The sequence below is a fragment of the Hippopotamus amphibius genome, chromosome 10 (genome assembly GCF_030028045.1).
Source record: "Hippopotamus amphibius kiboko isolate mHipAmp2 chromosome 10, mHipAmp2.hap2, whole genome shotgun sequence".
Lineage (NCBI taxonomy): Eukaryota > Metazoa > Chordata > Mammalia > Artiodactyla > Hippopotamidae > Hippopotamus > Hippopotamus amphibius.
In genome coordinates, this window is record NC_080195.1 from 59,234,217 (window position 1) to 59,253,888 (window position 19,672).

Below are 19,672 nucleotides of genomic sequence, written 5' to 3' on the forward strand. Positions count from 1 at the left end.
ATCCAATCAGCAAAATTTTTATATTCCTAATGAAATTTAATCTAGTCAGTATTTCCATGTAGAGAAAATGTGTTTTAAAAAATCACAGTACATACACAAAGTACATTAGAGGTACACAGAAACATCTCTTAGGCTGGAATATAAGAAATGAGGCTGGAGAGGCAGGCCTTAAGGATGTCTTTGGAATATAAGAAATGAGGCTGGAGAGGCAGGCCTTAAGGATGTCTTCAAGAGATAATGGAGGGCTTCCCTGGTGGCGCAGTGGTTAAGAATCCGCCTGCCAATTCAGGGAACATGGTTCAATCCCTGGGCCGGGAAGATCCCACATGCCACAGAGCAACTAAGCCCATGTACCACAACTACTGAGCCTGCGCTCTAGAGCCTGCAAGCCACAACTATTGAGCCCGTGTGTCACAACTACTGAAGCCCATGTGCCTAGAGCCTGGGCTTTGCAACAAGTGAAGCCACTGCAACGAGAAGCCTACACACTGCAACGAAGAGTAGCCCCCACTCGTCACAACTTGAGAAAGCCCACACTCAGCAACAAAGACCCAACACAGCCAATAACTAACTAAATAAATAAATTTATTTTTAAAAAAAGAGAGAGATAACGGAGGTTGTTAAATGCCTCCCAGGAAGGAGATAAGGGTGAATCTGCTGGTGACAGACAGGATGAAATGGAACTGGGAGAGAGTGGAGGCAGAGAGGCCACTGGACAAGAATAGGAAAGACAGATTTCGATTGCCAGCAGTGGGAAGGAAGGAAAGGAGGGAGGAGAAAGACCAGGAAGGTGGAAACAGAGCTTGATGTAAAGGCAGCCAGACTTAGTTTGAATTCCAGCTCAGTTAGTCATTGGTCATGTGACCTAAGCAAGTCACTTAAATCTCTGAAGCAGTTCCCTCAGCAGAAATGCCTACACATATAAAGTATCCAGCACAGAGTCTTGCCGTAGGCGGGTAGTCACTGTTGAAAGTTACTATCAAGACACTACCAAGGAATGATTGATAAGACCTGGTTATTATCTAGTTATGGCAGAGAGGAAGAAATCAAAAATGTTCCAAAGAATCAAGCCTAGATAAGAAGAAGAAGAATAGCTACTGCATTAAGCGTTATACACAGACACCCTGCTATGCACTTGTAGTTTTTACCTTACGTAATCCTCAAATCAATCCTATTAATTACATATTAAAGTTTTCATTTTAAAATGAAGACCTCGAGGCTTAGAAAAAAATGCATAATTTGCTTAGGGCAACTGAGCTAGTAAGTAGCAGAGTCAAGGTACATTTATAGACACAGATTCGGAAATCATTTATATTTTACAAATGTGGAAACTGAGGCCAAGAGCATTGAAGAATTTGCCTAAAGTTACACAACTGGATGATATAAACCTGGCCTCATGATTCACACTGGGGAAGGGGATACACGTGAATAGTAGTTTCACATGGATAATGACTAAGACGATGATAGTTATTTCCAGGTAGAGAACTCCAGCAAAGACTATGACTAAAACTCAGGAAAAGTCTTCTAGGAGTCACCTCCGAGAAAGGATGGCTGTGTCTTGGGACTAAATGAGCTCCTTAAGGGAAAGAATGAAGAATGAGAAAAATAAGAAGGCTGAAGACATGCTTTCTGCAACCACATATGGAGGTCAAAGACAGAAATAAAGTCCTAAAGTCCAGAGTTCTGAAGGCCTGAAAGAGTACAATATAGTTGACAAGAGTTGAAATCTGCAAACAGGGCAGGGGAAGGGAGAAAGGCCATTGGGCTTTCCCATCAGACGCTTGCTGTTGACCCTGGGAAGAACAATTTGGGATCAATGGATACAGTGGTTTAGGAGTAAGCAGGAGGCGAGATCCAAATACAGACCTCTCTTTCTAGAAGTCTGCCAATGAAAAAAGAGAGAGAGAGATCTAAATGAAGTAGCAAGATGCTGATGAAGACTGCTCTGAAGGAGAGACTATGTGAATATATTTGAAGAGGCCCAAGGATGCTTAGAGAGGGCGCTATCTGAAGGTCCATGGGTCAGAAGAAGCTGGAGAGGATTCTATGGACAGCACAGGTGAAGAGGTCAGTCTTGAGAAGGCAGGGGAACATATGAGACATGAGGGAAAAAGAAGCAGGTGAAGATGCAAAGAAATTTCACGGTACTGGGCTAAGTTCCTGCCCCCAAGGACCTTGCTCTCTGCGTAGGATTTTCTCATGAGTCACCCGATACCAGGGAGCAACCTGTGTAACCTGTTTGTCTGCCAGAACCGTGTGATGTCATAAGATGTGGTTCTTATTCCCAACTCAAGGCAAAGCAAACTCATCCACTACGGCATCACGTAGGAAGCCCCTGCTTGCATCTCAGTACCAGAGCCTCCCCTACTCACAGAAAAGCCCGTATGGTAAGAGAGCTGGGGAACATCACATAAGGGCTCCTAGACTGTTAAAACTGGTCACCTTTAAACCATATGTCTAAGCATCCACCTACTTGTCACAGTTTTGTTTCTGTAACATTTAAAATATTTTACCCAAACCAAGGAAAGTTTTCACCAGTTAAGGCGTTCCTGGGCTCTCCCCACCCCCCAGCCCCGGTTGGAACTAATTAGTAAAGGAAGCAGAATCCTTGAAGACGCTTAACTGAGTCTCCAAATTATCCAGACAGGAAATGACTTTGGGGGGGAGCCTGTTTTTTTCCTTTACCCTTCACTCCAAGGAATTTATAATTCCTCAGGGAGAAAGAGAGAATCCATTAATCCTTTTTTTCTAAAAAAGCTGGGACAAAACCAGGCCTCTAAATTTAACGGGAAGGATTCCCTGGGCTCTGCCCGCCACCCGCCCACCCCCACCCCAAATTGTCCATTTTAAGAAGGTTTCATTGTCTCTTGGGAGCCTGGTGGAGTACTAGCTTGTTCCCCACATTCTGGACACAGCCCAGGCTCAATGCCTTAAGTCGAGCTGTGATCGTGAACTTGCCATCACTTCAGTAGCACACCAGGGGCAGAGCGGGGGGAGAACCCACTCCAGGTGCAAGCAAGAAGGGGTGCACGGTCTGTAGAGAATTAATAATAATGAAACTGACCACGGGTTGGTCTGCTTGTAGTATCACAACACGACGGCCATTCCTACCAATGTCAGTGACAGGATACAGCTCCTCACCAGGCACCTCATTCTGGGTACCCTATGGTCCCCTCCCCAGACTGGATATCCTTCCACACTGGGATGCATTTCGTGTCCCCTCTGTGTCCACTCCAGCGCCACATTTATTATCACCTCCACTTCTGGGACTCAGTCAGAGGCGGACTGCAGAGCCCGAGACAGGAGAGTTAGGAGGTGGGGAAAAGGGAAAGGGGAGGAAAACGGCACACGTGGGTCCTGAAAAACTTCACTTCTTTACGAACCAGACAGCATCACTACTTAACGATCGTATGTTCGTTCTTTTTTTTCCTTTTAATTGAAGTATAGTTGCTGTACAATATTATAAGTTACAGCTGTATAATATAGTGATTCACAGTTTTTAAAGGTCATACTCCATTTACAGCCATTGTAAAATATTGGCTGTGTTCTCCGTGCTGTACAATACACCCTTGTAGCTTATTTTATACCTAATAGTTTGGATTTCTTTCTGCCTACCCACACATCACCCTCCTACCCTCACTAACGAGTGCATAGTTTTTGACTCTCCCAACTGCCCTTTTCCCAGACAGCAGCATTTTCCACACAGCGCCCAGAAGTTCTACCAATATTGGATTCGTATCAACGGGCTTGGCAACTGGACGCTGGCTGATTATTGTAAACTGTCATTCCAGAAGCGCCCACGGAGCTGCTCTGGGTGAGGCTGGGACTGGCATGGAGGGAGTCCTGTTCCTCCTTCTTACCCGTTACATTCCCCACTGTCTACTGTCACGCTCCCACAAGCCCAAACTCTTGAAAGTTGAGGTGCCACGTAAAATAACAGTATTTCCCTGATTTAAAAAAAGTAAAAGTTTGAAAATCTCTCTTACAGCCTTAACATTTTTAAACACAGTTTTATAACCAAATTGAGAACAAAGTGTGCATCACAAACGTTAAAAAAGTTCTTCCCTGAACGTGATCCTGTGAACTCTCACATCCCCCCACCCCCACCCCCACCCGAGAGAAACCGTGGAGGGAAATGGAACCGCTTCCTCTGCAGGTTGCTCTTCATGATTCGAAGAGATCAAATGACTTTCTGAGAATGGAAGACAGCTCTTGGGTCTCAAGCTTCTTTTTTGGGGGCGGGGGGTGAGGGTGGGGCATGCGGCTTGCGGGGATCTCAGTTCCCTGACCTGGGATTGAACCTGTGGCCCCTTCAGTGGAAGCATGGAGTCTTAACCAATGGACCACCAGGGAAGTCCCTGGGTCCTGAGCTTTAGAATTTCAAACTAATCAGATCTGTGGCATCATCCTCTGTTACAGGCCCCAGATGCCAGCAGATGGATCAGCCAACTTTCAGGACAGTACGGGCTGGCTGTGATAGGACAAGGCTGTGTGTCTCAACTTCAGTTTCAACATCCGTATGTGGGAGTTGATGGGAAGAGGGAGTATCAGCACCCACACCAAAGCTATGGTCCTCAGCATGATGGAGGAGGGGCAGCACCTCTGATCAACTTCTCCCTACGTTGGGACCAGCCTATGGCCGCAAAGACGCAGCCATCCCACCTCAACACTGCCCTGTGTGACGAAGTAAACATGGTGCCTGCCTGAGAAGCCCACACGCTGGAGGCTGGCACACCTCATCAGAGTCTTCCTGTTCCTTCAGGGACTGTGAAGCCTTGAGGCAGGAGGCGGAAGGGCTGGGACGAGGAAGAACAAGAGGTGAATGACAAGTGCGGCTCCTTGTGAGAATTCCCAGGCCCCCTGTGGAGAAACACGGGGCCGCCATCCTTGATCTCATCCTGTGACCTGGTTTGCCGTGGAGATCCTGGCTCAACCCCATCCTGTGGTGCCCGGATCACCCTCACCAGAATCCCAGCCCCAGAAGAGCCCCCTCACGCTCTGGCACCCTGCAATCACCCCCACATACAAAGGAAAGCATTCTTTTCCTTTCCTATTTGGAAACTGAAACCATTGCCCACTAGGGGGCACTATATTTAAGCATCATGAGAACCTTAATACTGATAATCATAAAACAATTAGCAACTACCTAAAAGGCTTTAAAATCGTGTGGAAGAATACATCATGCAGTCATTAAAAAAAAAAAATATATATATATATATTCACAAACAATTTTTAATGAATTGGCAAAATTACCTCAATGTAACATTATAATCCCAAAGGTAAGCCACAAGATGATTTAAAAAAAAAATTATTTTTAAAATGCAAGCAAGAAAAAGACTAGAGAAAAATATAACAAAACATTAATAATGTGGATGGGCTTCATGGGTAACTGAACATGCACTATTATCATATTCATAATAAAAAGTAAAATGAGATAATGTATGTAAAATATAGTTAGCACCAGTACCACATGAATTTTTTTGTACACACATACAACACAAATATAATAGTGATTTCTAAAATAAGCTAAGGGACTTCCCTGGTGGTCCAGTGATTAAGAATCTGCCTTCCAATGCAGGGGATGCGGGTTCAGTCCCTGGTGGGGCAACTAAACCTTTGTACCACAACTACTGAGCCTGTGCACCACAACTAAAGAGAAGCCCTCAAGCTGCAACAGAGAGCCCATGTGCCACAACTAAGATCCGACACAGCCATAAATAAATAAATACTTTTAAAAATAATAAAATAAAATAAGTTAAAATAATGACAGCTTACAGATACATGGTTCTATAGAGTTTTGTTTTGTTTTGTTTTTTATGCATGTGAATTTTATTTTTTAATTTTTATTTATTTTAAAATTTTTTTTGGCTGCATTGGGTCTTCTCTAGTTGTGGTGAGTGGGGGCTACTCTTTGTTGTGGTGCACAGGCTTCTCATTGCAGTGGCTTCTCTTGTGGCGGAGCATGGGCTTTAGGCACTTGGGCTCCAGTAGTTGTGGCTCGCAGGCTCTAGAGCACAGGCTCAGTATTTGCAGTGCACGGGCTTAGTTGCTCTGCAGCATGTGGGATCTTCCCAGACCAGGGATCGAACCCATGTCCCCTGCATTGGCAGGCAGATTCCTAACCACTGCGCCAACAGGGAATTCCCTAAAGTTTTTAAAATGCTTTCAACTACATTATTCACCATTTTATCATTACAATGATATACCAGGTATATCAGATAAAGTTGTCTTTACACAATAATTACCCTTTTGCAATAATTATCTTTACTAAACAGATTATTTAAAAAAAATTTTTAACTCACATGTGTAACATATAATAAAATATAAATTAGTGTTTAGGTAAATTAAAAATTTAAGAAATCTTCAACATCCAGTGGATAGAGTTTAAGGTAAAACAGTGATCGCATACTTCTTCCAAGCTTATAAAACAAACAAAAAAGAAAAGAAAAGAAAAAAGAAAAGCAAACATCATATATATCGCCCATCAATAGAACATATCCCAAACCCATTTTAAATTCATCTTATAAACGATGAAGTAGCAGTGAGTACATTTTCAATTTCAGCATTTGTCATAAGCATCACACAAGTTCTTAAAATGCCTCAACTTAGTCATGTTTAAATCCTCTTACCTCCAGTAAGACATAAGCTTATGCTTATGACCATAATGAGACCTAGGAGAACAGAGGCGAGGACCATCCACAGCTTGCACTTTCCAATCAAGTTCTTATTACAGGAGCTCCAAGGGCTTTCCTTGTCAGCCTGGAAAGCAGAGGGAGACTGTGAGGCAGTCATCTGGTTTCAAGAAATATTTTTTAATACTCACCATGGGCCAGTGACACAGAAATGAAGGCAACAGGATTCTGACCTCAAGGGCTCCGCTCTACTGAGCCAAGTTTATAAAAGGACAGAATGGAATCGCATGAAGAAGTTAGCAAGAAAACGCCCTGGGGACTCTGCGGTGGGAAGGGCAGGCAGGATTTTGAAGGATGGACAGAGAAAGGCATGCCAAGCCCAGGAAAGAATATCCTCGGTGTCGACTCCTAACAAAATTGGCCGAGAGATGCATCTGTTGGGAATGCGGGTTTCAGAGGCAAGTAATGAGAGTTCAGATTAGACAGAGTGAAAGCCTGGAGCATATCTGAGAGGGTCCTGAGTGCTGCCAGAGCAGTTTGGACTTAATTTGGTGTGTACTGGGAACCCACAGAAGGTTTTTGCCATACGAAAGCTGAATAGACAATTAAGAGATGACTGTCAGCAAACTACTTACTGAAACTCACCAGCACCAAGGTCCTCCACTGTAAAGCATATAAGTAACAAATCTAGCTCACAGGGCTGTTATAAAAACTAGAGATCATCACATGAAGCGCTTGCTAAACAAGGGTAGTGTGGAAGTCACACACTGGAGCCCCTGAGCACACGTGACACACAAGAGCCAGTGGCGACAGGGAGTGTTCACCTGTCCCACCCGAATCTATGCCTTGTTCACTTTCTCTCCCGTCGTGATTTTAGTGGCAGCCATCAGAAAAGGAAACTGTCCACGTAAGGACTATAGTTCATCTTTCTCAATGAGCGGGTCCCAAGCCTGCACATCAGAATCCCCTGCAGAAGAAGTTCAACAACAAACACCTTGGCCCTACCTAGACCCAGGGGATCAGATTGTACGGGAGGTGGGGGCAGCCCCAGCTTGTACATGTAAACCTCCCAAGGTAAATCAACTGCTTTACCAGAGGTGGGCCCCTGCTCTGGAGCCTCCCTGCTCTTCAGGAACCGGGTCAAATCTCTCCTTCCGCGGAGGCCTCCCTACCAGCCCACCCGCGGAGAGATCTCCCAGCACACACAGCTCATCTGCCTGCCCTGTGTGCCTTCAGGTCCGAATATAAACAGATACTGGCCTTGTCTTCCTAGGATAAGTGAAACCACATAGACGGAGGGGCGGCTCTTAAATTCCCCGTTCTTATAGCCCACACCTCTGCCTCTTATGGGAAAGAGGCACTTAATAAATGTGTGTTGCTTAGTTACAGTGGGCGCCCAAAATGTTGAGAATGCACTGTGAGAAGTTCTAGAATAGAGTCACACTTTGGAGCCCCTGCGTGCACTGGCGCTTCGGGTGGGGTGTGAGGGGTGCAGTTAAGGCACCGGCAGTATCTGGACAGAGGGAAACCCTCTTGAGGTAGGTGTGTCTGGAGTCCAGGGATAGCACCCCTTCTCATCCCTCCCCACAGACTGAGCATTGCGCCACAGCCACCAAAGCTGGGGCTAACCAGGCAGAGGGGAAAGAGGAGTCCCAGTACCAGAAGCCTTGAACTTCTCAGAGGACAGAAACACATCTTATTTACAGAGCTCCTGAGACACGTGCCATTTTCGGTCCTTCTACAAGAGACAGCAGGGACCAAAAGATTAGTACAAAGTGAAATGGTCTGGAGTCTCAGATGAGCCAGAGAATGAGGGTCAATGCACCTCTTTGGGCCTTTGTGCCTTCACGTATGGTGTCTCCTAGAGATCACAAACGAGGACCCTGGTGGTGTGAGGAGACCAATATTCTGACTTCCTGGAAGAACTTAGCTCAGAATTACACAGCCCTCCTCTGTAGGAAATGCCTCTTCCTGGCCAGCCCATCACTGCCATCCTACAGGCTTGCCCCCTTCTCCATCCTGCCATCAGCCTGCCACTACCCTCTGAATGACTAATCTTCAACATACTTTGTCATAAAATGGTCTGTCAGCCACACCCAACCCAACAACAGAGCACAGCGCTTCTCAGCTGTTTGCACACTCGAATCAACCCAGGAATTCTATTTTTTAGAAGTGCCCCCAGGAGATTCCACCATGCCTTGAGGGTGGAGAGCCTCTGATACAGCAGATGTGTGTTACCTGTGCGCACTGGGACATGAAAACACACTGCCTCCTTCAGTGCCTTCTTAGTCTCTCTTGCCCAAATTCTAGGTCAGGAGGAGAGGCCGCAGGCAGGTTCTTCCCTAGAGTGGCTTCCAAAGGTTTTTGCAAAGCCCATCTTACACTCTATGATTGTAGCCTATGGCCCAAGAACTTTTGTGACTTTCCTCTGACTCTTCCCCCAGATATTCACATCCCTCTTCAGATAAGGTCCAAATGCATGACATAAGGTCCTGCAACAATAGCAAGACTACATATCTCTTGGATGCAAAAAGCTTTTCTTCTATTTGGCTCAATTAGGAGCAGGTATTATATAGATCAAGCGGAAATTTTCTTAGCACACAGTAAAATCCATACTTTGTAATCTTCATTGTGGGATTTAATCCACTTGTTGACTCAAGCACAAAAGAGCCAGTTGATTCTAGTCCTAAATTCTGAACAACACGTGGCAATGGGCTGAGTTTTAGCTAGCCCGTTCATGTATGTCTTGCCTGCCTCAAAACTACCCATGGATTATTACTGTTATTATTATAATGATTCTGCCACCCCTTAAAATGTCTCCCGGACTTCTATTTGGAAACCGAGGTCAGAATCCATGGGATGAGCCATAAAAGAAAACTAGTCTTACTCAATTTTTCCTAATGCCTTTTCCAGTTTTGACCCAACTGTACCGCCACGTTTACAGTGATGGCAGACAAAGTGAAGTTCAGTGTTTTACAATCCTTTCCCTCAAGCCCCAAACCCAAATTAAGAAATGGATTCTTGGGACTTTCCTGGCGGTGCAGTGGTTAAGAATCCGCCTGCCAATGCAGGGGACACGGGTTCGATCCCTGGTCCAGGAAGATTCCCACATGCTGTGGAGCAACGAAGCCTGTGCACCACAACTACTGAGCCTGAGTGCCACAACTACTGAAGCCCACACACCTAGAGCCCGTGCTCTGTAACAAGAGAAGCCAATGCACTGAGAAGCCTGCGCACCACAACGAAGAGTAGCCCCTGCTCACCACAACTAGAGAAAGCCCACACACAGCAACAAAGACCCAACACCGCCAAAAATAAAGTAAATAAATAAATATTTTTTTAAAAAAAGGAAATGGATTCTTTCCACTGCCTTTGAATACTCTCCCAGATTAGCCCTTTCAAGCAGGAAGATACCCATGATATGGTATGTCTTCTTCTCAGTGATCTCCAAACTGTTCCCTTGCTCCTAACGCATCTACCCACCTGCCCACGACTCCCTCATCGATCCAGATACACTACTCAATTCCTCATATCTCACCTACGTTCTGTAACATACAGAAATTAGTAATAATATATAACTTAGGCAATTATACATAAATGAATAAACTTTGTACATATATATATACACATATAAAATAAACCAACAAAAGCAGCATAGGTACGAAAAAAAGCCTAAGTTCAATCTCAGAGCCACCACTGGGTGAATTCAAGTATTTTGGTAACTTCTCTGAGCCTCAAGTTCTTTACTCCGTTTCTTCTTCTGTCAAATCAGAATGCAGTCCCCTTTTTCTGAAGTTTGTTGTGTTAATTAAATGCACTTACGTAGCAGAAGTGTTTGGTACATGGTAGATACAAAACATACGGTTAATAAAAACACATGGACTTATGCTACATTTCAAAACTGGAAATCTTAACATACAGTTTAAAGAAAACTACATGCAAAAGTCTTAAGAGTCTGGATCTTGTGCTTGTTGCTACATTAGCTGACTTTTGAATTTAAAATACACTTCAACTGATCCTATGGAACCAAAGAGAACGATTAACACATTAGATGAGGATTTTTTTTTCCTCTTTTTAAAAAGTTTTTCCTCTTCAAGCATATCTAGAATGTTCTCCAAGTGCTGATATAACCCTTCATCTCCACGCCATTCTGTCCCTCACACAGCTTTCCTATTCGGTGACCTACAAAGCTAGTTCACAAGAAGTCTCAGATATCTGTATACACCTGGCTAACAAGGAAGTCATTACCAAATGAAAGAGCAATCTCTACCAGGTAGGTACTAAACGATAATAAAATACAGACACCCTGTATGTGTCCTGCCCGGTCTTCTCCGCTGTCTTCAACGTGCATTCCCAGGCTTCACAGAGAAGACTGGTTGGCCACATTATATTACCACCAGTTGACGGCTGGGAAAATATAGACCTTGGTGCCTTGCCTTAGGACACACATTCTAATGGGGAAGTTGTCACCAGAATTCAGATCTCTGGATTCAGTCCCAAACCATGGGGTTCGTGGGGTGTCTAACATAAGGCAAGTACTCCCAGTTCCCATTCCTAGACATTGCCTTGGAGGAGTCACACAGCAAGTCCACAGTTACGGCCACTTGCACAGAGATCAAACCACCTTCCTCCAACTTTCATTCTTCCAAGTTATTCATCTTTCATTCAAATATGAGGTACCAAATTACTCTCCAGGGTACCTATAAAAGCAGACTTTACAGTATTACCAAGAATCGAGGAGAAAACAAAAGCAATGTTTTCAACTTCTGAACTTCCTGCTTATCCCTGAAATCAACAACTGAGCAGCCAAAGGGATGGGAGTGGAGGAGAGGGCCCTAGAAAAATCAGGTTGGAACCATATGTATATATATATGGGAGTTCCATGTACCAAGTAAACATCAAGCCAGTTTGAAGGGTTAATCAGAAAGCAGAATTCAAAGTCTCTGCTGTTTTACAAGCATCTAATGAGAATGAATAACTTCCCTGTCCCTTCTAGGGCTGAATGAGAAAAGAGGTCAGCCTAAACATCACCAGGGACTGACTTAGAAACTAAGATGAAGCCAAAGCAAATGAGGCATAGTCTTAGTTCTTTAAGACAAGAACTTGGAAATAATTTCCCTCAGTTGAGCAGGGCAAGTTCACCCTCCAGTCCTTTTGTACTTGCTCTTTTCTCCCTTCTCCCCTACATCTCTTCCTGTGAAATCAAATGGCCAGATTGAGAGAAGATAGAAAGTGTAGACCCAGGGGATGGTCAGCTGGGATGGGGGGGATGGTGGGCTGTGGATGAAGGCTGGGGGAGAGTGGAAACAGTGGCAAGGCAGTATAGGAAAGGAAGGCAAAGAGATTCTCGAGAAAAGGAGACTCCAGTTCTCTCTCTAGTTCTCCCTACTGGAAAAAGAAAAACCAAATTAAAAGTTAAAGAACTTTTTAAAACCACCTCTACCTCTGGGGATTCTCTCTCTTAGGAGAGAAGCCGCACACCTCCCAGATAAGATTCCTCAAGTTTCCTGGAGTCTGAGGAATCCGAGGGCCCTCGGGCAGGCTCAGGCTGGAGCGCACTGCTGTGACTGCCCCATTCTGAATATTCCAGCGCGCGCTACCGGTGCTTGGGGTTTGCTGCGCCCGGAGAGCTGGCTGGATACCCGAATCTGGACGGCGCCAGGCCCGGGTCTTGGCCGGCAGCCTGGCTCAGAGCCCGTCGGATAACGCCGCCAGAGCCATGAAGACCTTACCTGGACTGGGCAGGACTCCCCGACTGAGGAATGGATGCCCTGGACTGCTCCATTGAGAGGCGCTTGTTCCTCTGGCTGCTCCTGGATCTCCGAGAGCTCCAGCTCATCTCCTGGCGATGGGGGCCCGGCCCCCTCCATGGACGGGCGCAGAAGTAGACAGCCCTCCAGGAAGCAGGACGCACACACCCGAGGGTGCAGAGTCCGAAGTGGCCTCGCAGGTGGCTCCCACCCCACTCTCCGCCCGCGGCGGACGGCGCGGGGAGGCCTAGGGAGGTGGGCGGGTCCCGGCGGGGCGGGGCGCCCTGGGGAGGTGGGCGTGTCCCGGCAGGGCGGGGCGCCCTGGGGAGGTGGGCGGGTCCCGGCGGGCCGGGCCGGGCAGGCGGCGGACTTTCGCGCCTGGAAAGCACCCCTCGCTCCCGCCGGGCGCCGAAGCCTTGCGCTGCTGTGAGCTCCCCAGCACAGCGGACGAGGGCTGTTTTTCTGGTTTGTTCAGGGCGCTGCCTGCTCTGCCTTTTTCTGTTCGTACAGATACAAAGCAGAAGCTGAGCCGGGGGCCTGATTGGGCTTCTTCGGGCGGTGGCAGGAATGGACATTCCGCCCCCCCACCCCCCACCCCAGGAGGTGTCTGTTGCCAGGCCTTGCCCCAGCTTTCAGCTGCCTAGCAAAATTTCATTCATTTAATCAACGTATAACTTTGAACATGTATCTCCTGCGTGCCGGGCATCGTGAGAGGTTCTGAGCAAATGGAGGTGAGTAATAGCACACTCCTTCCTCTTAAGAGTCCAGGGTCAGGCAGAGACACAGAGTGGTGGCGGGGACAGCAGGCTCACGAGCCAGTCTGCCCAGATTAACCCCCTCTCACAGAGCTCCTAACTGCGAGACCTTGGGCTTCACCACTCTGTGCTGAATTTCCTCATCTGGAAAGTTGACATAATGTTAGTACCCACCTAATGGAGTTGTTGCCCAGTGAAGAGCTGATGTCAGCAAAGCACTGAGACATATAGCAAACATTCATAAACGTTGGCTATTACTATCTACCTTTGGGAAGAGGAGTCGCAGTTACCCCACCATCACCACCACAAGCACATCATACACACACACACACCCCGTGAGGAAAAAGCAGATGCACCCACCCACAATCCACAATCCATAGTTCAGAACTTCTGGTCTTATGAGCCTGGAATTATGTTTGCTAAGCAGCGTGTGTCGATCCTCCCAAGCTTCTGCTCAGAGCAGGCTTGCTTCCCTGCTTCTCACCCCTGCCCCCAACAAACACACATATTGAGATGAGTTTGAGTTGGGACAGGGCACAACATGTTCCGTTTCAGAATATGTTGACTTGTGTCCAAAAATCCAGCACCCTCCATGCCTACTGTTCAGACACTGCCTAGATATGGGACCTCTAGTTGTCTCTTGCCTGCCACTAGCTCATCTGGACTTTGGACTTCATCTGCCTGCTGGATGGAATCGTGCTAACTGCAGCCAGTCAGCTGCTGGCCAGCACTGACTTCTGCTTTCTCTGCTCTGAAAGGTAGATCCTGCAGGACTCAGGCTGCATTCTCAGCTGGGATTTTGAAAGAGGCTTTTTAATGAAGGAGCAAGGGTTAAGGGGATCAAAAAGGGGAACCAAGGCATCCAAGGACTAGCAACAGCAGAAAGCAGTCCAAACCCTGAGGCCTAAAAGGGACTAGAGCCTGACTAAAAATTAGAGTCAGTTAAGTTGGGCCCTCCTTATGGGATCTGTAGTCTCAAATTTGCATCCACTGTCAGGACTACGGTCCAACAGAGAAGAAAAATACTCTGATCTTTCTCCCCAGCTGCCAGGGTTCTGCCCGTAACTCCCATTGGAAACTGGTGATGGAGGTTGGGGGTCAGCCTCCCAGGCTCAGAGCAGAGAATGAATCAGAGGTACAAAGACAGAAGAACCTGCATGTATACCTTTCCCTGCAATAACTAACTTCCAGTCTTCCTTCTCAGACATTCAGTTGTCAGTAGACTCCTCTGGCCTGACCAGATTCCTCTTCCCGGCTGGCCCTCCTCTCTCCTGTTCTGCTGCCGCCCCCATATCTTTGTATATGATGCTCCCTCTGCTTGAAATGTTTTTCCTTCCACTCCAGCCCACTTTCTATATAGACAACTCCCATTCATCTTTAAATCCTAGTTGAAACACACTTTTCCCACTAAACCTTCTCTGATTCCCTTCCTCCACCAAAAGTTATCCACACTCTGCTCCCAGTACACGTTGTTCCTGTGCTAACCATGTCACATATTCAATCTAATTTAATTCAATGACTAGTACTGAGCCTTTGCTATGTGTCAGGCTTTCTTCTGGGTGCTTGAGACGTGTCTGAAGAGATAGCTGAATAAAACAAAATCACTGCCATTGTGAGGCTAATATTTATTAAGGGGAAGCACACAATGTTTCTAGAATATTAGGAGGTGGTGCGTGCTGTGGAAAAAGCAAGGTAAAGCAGAGCAAGGAAGGCTGGAGAGCTGAGCGGTACAGTTGGGAGTTGCAATTAAAAATAAGGTGACCAACGTAGTCTTCATTAAGAAAGTGAAATTTGAGCAGAGTTAAAGATGATAAGGGAATTAGCTCTGCAGATTTCTGGAAGAAAAAGGAACTCTAGGTCAAAGGACCTGAGACTGGAGCCTGTTTGACTTTTACTGTCTGAGAATCAGTAAAGAGGCCAGAATGGCTAAGATGGAGTATGAGCAGGGATGTTTTTTGCCTTGTCTGTCTCCACTATTTGTGTAGACTCCTCAAGGTATCTGTGGGTATCTATGTGTTCCCAGTACTTTGCTCTGTATCCGGCACAGTGCCCTCTGTGAATATTGATTAAATTGAATATTCTCAGTAATGACGATTTGCTACACTCAAGGCCTGAGACCCCCAACTAGCACCATTAAGACCTTTCTAACCCTGACCCCTATCCTTACCCAGCCGCAGACAACCTTTCCCATAATTTCCTCATTTGACTGCAGGAGCTCCGTCTCCGTGGAGGATTCCCTCTGTCGTGTGGGGATGGATAGTAGCTATCTTCCAAACTTGGTTTCTCCATGAACAGATGTCTAAAATCTCCTTCACTCCCTCAGAGAACCAAAAAGTGACTGTTTCCTGTCACAGGCACACTCTACACCAGATCTCTCAATGCCTTCTGAGTACCATGAAGGGAGGTTTATGTATTCTCTTACCTAGACTCAAATGCACCTCCAGAATTCCGTAAGCCTAACCGTTGGACACTGTTGACATCCCTATGGTGGTGTAAGTTTTGAAGACAAGAAGAGTTAGGATCAGATTTAGACCCTCACTATCTGTGTTCTTGGAGAAGTTGTTTAAAGTCTATGAGCTTCTTTCCTCCTTACAAAATGATTCCTACCCAGTAGGGTTAGGCGGGTTAAATAAGGTAATTAAAGTAAAACATTTATTCCTATGTCTGACAAAAGCAGAATCTCAGTAAATACTCCCTTCCTTTCCATGACTATGAGTATCTCTGTAACTAATACCCACCCACCCCAAACTCTTTACACCCAGAAATAACTTTGAGTCAATATACTTTCCTTTGATATTGATTTGTGTTCCTGTCCTGTCACATTTTCTGGATTGCTGACACTTGCTGACACCTCCCAGTATTGCCTGAACTACTTAAACTCTTACTTGCAACCTGTTCCTGACTTCTGATAACTGAAAATTTCTTCATCTCCAGACAGCTGACCTAGAATGTAAATGAAGGTACCAACTTCTACTTGAGGACTTCTTTTATTCTGCCAGTCTGATCCTAAACTAAGGATTCAGATGAGTTAGAAACAAGTGTTTCTCCCTGGAAGTAGAACCAGGTATAGATTAAATAATTCATGTTGAAGGTTGAGGATTTGTGAATGAGGAATCAAATTCTGTCTAGATTTGTTTTTGCATTTTCTTCAAACAAATTCTATAGGGGTAGGTTTTTAACGGATATTGTTCTTTCACAAATAGTTCTTCAAATGTGCTTTTTTAAAGTATGCTGTTCTTGTACAAATAGTTCTTTTTAATGTAATCTAAAATTATTATTGACTCAAGTACTTTAGTTCATTCAAGGGGTCAAGTATAAATAACATTAAAAAATTAAAACATACTTCTTGCCAAGACTTGCTGACCAGTATAAGATTTTCAATTTTTCTTTTCTTGTCATAGTACTTGCTCTTCTTTCCTCATCTCCTTGACGAGCAAATAAGTTCCTAAATAATTATCATATAAAACAAAAAATTAAGTAACATCATTAAAGTGAGGTCACCAGAGCATCTCATTAGCTTCAAATAGATCTATGCCTCTTCAAAACACCACATGTTGTACCCATGTGCTGTCCGATGCCAAGCAGTACTATGCTGAACATCAGCAATTGGAGCAATTGAATCAGCCACTCAGGATAATCAAGCAGAAAACAAATGAGAAATAGTCGGTTGGCTTGTGGTGTTTCATTCTGCAATTTTCAAGACACTGTGAAGGGGGCATGAGTCCCTACAAATTCTCCCCAGTAGTCTAGCACATGGAAATGCTCCTGTCTTTGTTTTTGGAGACCATTCCACTCTGTTAACTAGTCCAGTCTTGGAATTTGCCTCTACTCACACCTTTGCAAGAATAAAGTCTAGATACCCACATCATTCAGGTTCTAAAGGCATCTTGGCATGAAATTGCCAAGTAAGTTAAGCTGGTGTTTCTCAACCTTTTCCCCATGTCTGCACTGATGAGGAGCATGGTACACTCACATTAGCACCAGCAAGAGCTTAGAGTGGTAGCATGTATGCGTGGTTTTAAAACTCCCTTTGATGAATCTGTTAGATCATGCTAGCCATCCTCCATCTCCTGACTGAGATGACAGACTTACGCAAAGTTGTGAGGTATTTTGTTGAATAGCAAACCTCCTTAGAAATTACCGTAAGTAAAAAGTACAATTCAGCATGTACCTAGGTCACAGCAATACCAGGCAAAATAAACGTAGGTTTTAAGAACTGTCAGGCTAATTTGCTCCTCTATGCAGTGGATTCAGCAGCTAAGTTCCCCTTTGTGGATTAAGTGGTACACTTGGCCCTCTGAATTGCACTATGCCACAGCCAGCTTACTGAATCCTCAGGGACCTATTCAGAGGGGTATCATTAAAACATTTTATCCTTTATCTGAGGGAAACAGTCTTTTAGCAAATCAAAATATGTTTTGTGAGCTGGAGAACATTCACTATCTCAGGGAAATCATATCCAGATTTCAGTCTTACTATCTAATCTGCGTTATGACACATTTTGCTCTCTCTTCTTTTGCTGTTACACTAAGATTTTCCAAGGTCCTATGAAAACCATTTTGATTATTTTTGGCCCTACTTAAAAATAGCATTGCTATTACTTTTTTCGACTTTGTCCCAGGGAGAAAAATAATATCATTCTTCTCCTTTCTACTGTTTTTATCTCTTTGGTGATATTGTTAAGTCCAGCCTCTATTAATGAAAAGTTTATTCTGAGATTATGTGCGAAACACTCTAAATCAAGACAAAATAAATCAATAACTGTAAAGTATTGAGCATGTACTATAGGTTTACAACTATGCTAGGTATTACATGCCTCTGATAATAAAAGAAAGCCTTGACCATTGGAGTTTTATAAAAGGATCAGACGTCAGATGATATTTCTGAAAATTTTCACTTTCAGAACAGTCATCCAAAAATTCCTTTGTCTTTCAATTGCTGGCCAACATTGCCACAATTTTCTTCAATCCCATGTAAGTGCTTTCAATCCAACTACCACAATGCTTCATTCCATCATTTTACTGAAGATTACTAAGTAGTAATTTACAAATCAGTTTTGTTAGTTGTTTGATGATTTCTCTGTACACAATATTACCATGTTATGGCTGAAGAAAAGTCCCCTATGATATGGTTAGACAAATTGGATTGGAAAATAACAATATAGGTACTTCCTCTGTCAATAACTGAGTTTAGCTTTATTTGATTTTGTGGAGTCATTTTTTATGCATTTAATTTCATTAGAACACTAAAGATTAGGTAGGTTTTTTTTTAATGGAACTTATTTCAATAAATCAGATTTGCTTAGATCCTTATAAATATCTGCCCTTGAGTAGGAACATAAATTAAGGTGTGGATTCCTGGGCATCACCCACTTCTTATCTTATTTTAGAGGCGTGGTTCATGACATTACTTTAGTTTTCTTCCATTCCTGAATCAATGGCCCTTTGATACTTAAGAATGAATACAGCTGTATCCTTGAGGCAATTTTTCATGGGCTAAAATACATATCAATCTTTCTGTCTTTCAATAAATACCAAATGTGTACAATCTGAAATTTCCAGAAGAAAAGAATTATCTGATTTTATTGATAACTACTGAATTCTTTTTTAAAAGAATCTATCACATAAAACACAGTCAAAACCCAAACTTGCACAATTACAAAAGAGAAGGGACATATTTATGAATCCAGGGAACAAAGTTTGACACCCTTGTGTAAACACCAGGAAAGTTTGGTCTTCCACATCCATGTCCCCAGCTAACAATGCCAGTCAAAATCCATTTTCCATCACTTTTTCTTTGACAGGATAAAGGTCCACCGGAATCTCCCTACACAAAAAGATAATGTAAGTATAATAAAAAAGCACATTTGTCCCATGGTCATCAATTTTGTCATTAAGGTGTCTAATGAATTGTGTTCAGACTCCCACTCTGACAGGTGCTTGCTTGGCTAACTACTATGCAGTTTGGGGCAATGTCAAGGAATAATGTGAAACTTCTAATGTCATTTTAGAATTATTTTTCCTGTAAGCAGAAAGGTGCATTCATCATAAGAAACTTGATTCTTTAGGCCAGGAGTAACATTAGATGATTCTTGCAGAGGAGGCAACTCTCACATACTTCCAAAAAAATAACAAATGTCAATAATGGTAGTAATAATAATAGCTAACATTGATTTAGTGCTGGTATGTGCAAGCACTGCTTTGAGTCATTTAATCCTCACAATAACCTTTAGAGGCATGGTTATCTTGGAAGATGGGTTGACTTCTACCTCTGGGCCATGCAACTTCAGTGTTGGCTCATGGAAGAAAGAAAAGGAGAACCTGTCTAATTGGCCAGGTCCAATGACACAACCCCCAAGATCACTGGCTAATAGTTGTCACAAATTGCCCTCGCTTGAGAGTCCTTTCTGATATCTTACCTCCAAAAGCAAAGGCTGAAATAATTCACTGTTTAAACAGAATTCCTACAGTGCTCATTAGTTAAAGTCTAATATCTGGATTTTTATTTTCTTATTTTGGTGAATAGCTAAAGCTAC

The 19,672-nt window shown here is 44.1% G+C and overlaps 2 protein-coding genes across 5 annotated transcripts in view; both read right to left on the reverse strand.

Annotated features, from left to right (window-relative positions):
* Positions 1-12,610, reverse strand: part of C10H3orf52 (chromosome 10 C3orf52 homolog) — a 30,498-nt gene extending 17,888 nt beyond the window's left edge. For all 3 annotated transcript variants that reach the window (XM_057697874.1, XM_057697873.1, XM_057697872.1), the window contains exons 1-2: positions 12,365-12,610; positions 6,630-6,759 (exon numbers count right to left, since the gene is read on the reverse strand). In XM_057697874.1, coding sequence (XP_057553857.1) covers positions 6,630-6,759; positions 12,365-12,502 — 268 coding nt within the window. In that variant the 5' untranslated portion in view covers positions 12,503-12,610. The remainder of the gene's footprint in view (positions 1-6,629; positions 6,760-12,364) is intronic.
* A 6,082-nt stretch (positions 12,611-18,692) lies between these two features.
* The window catches only part of TMPRSS7 (transmembrane serine protease 7), a 41,025-nt gene continuing 40,045 nt past the window's right edge, over positions 18,693-19,672 (reverse strand). Inside the window, exon 15 of one of the 2 annotated variants that reach the window (XM_057697466.1) lies at positions 18,693-18,963. In XM_057697466.1, coding sequence (XP_057553449.1) covers positions 18,793-18,963 — 171 coding nt within the window. In that variant the 3' untranslated portion in view covers positions 18,693-18,792. The remainder of the gene's footprint in view (positions 18,964-19,672) is intronic. The other variant, XM_057697465.1, reaches the window with a different exon arrangement.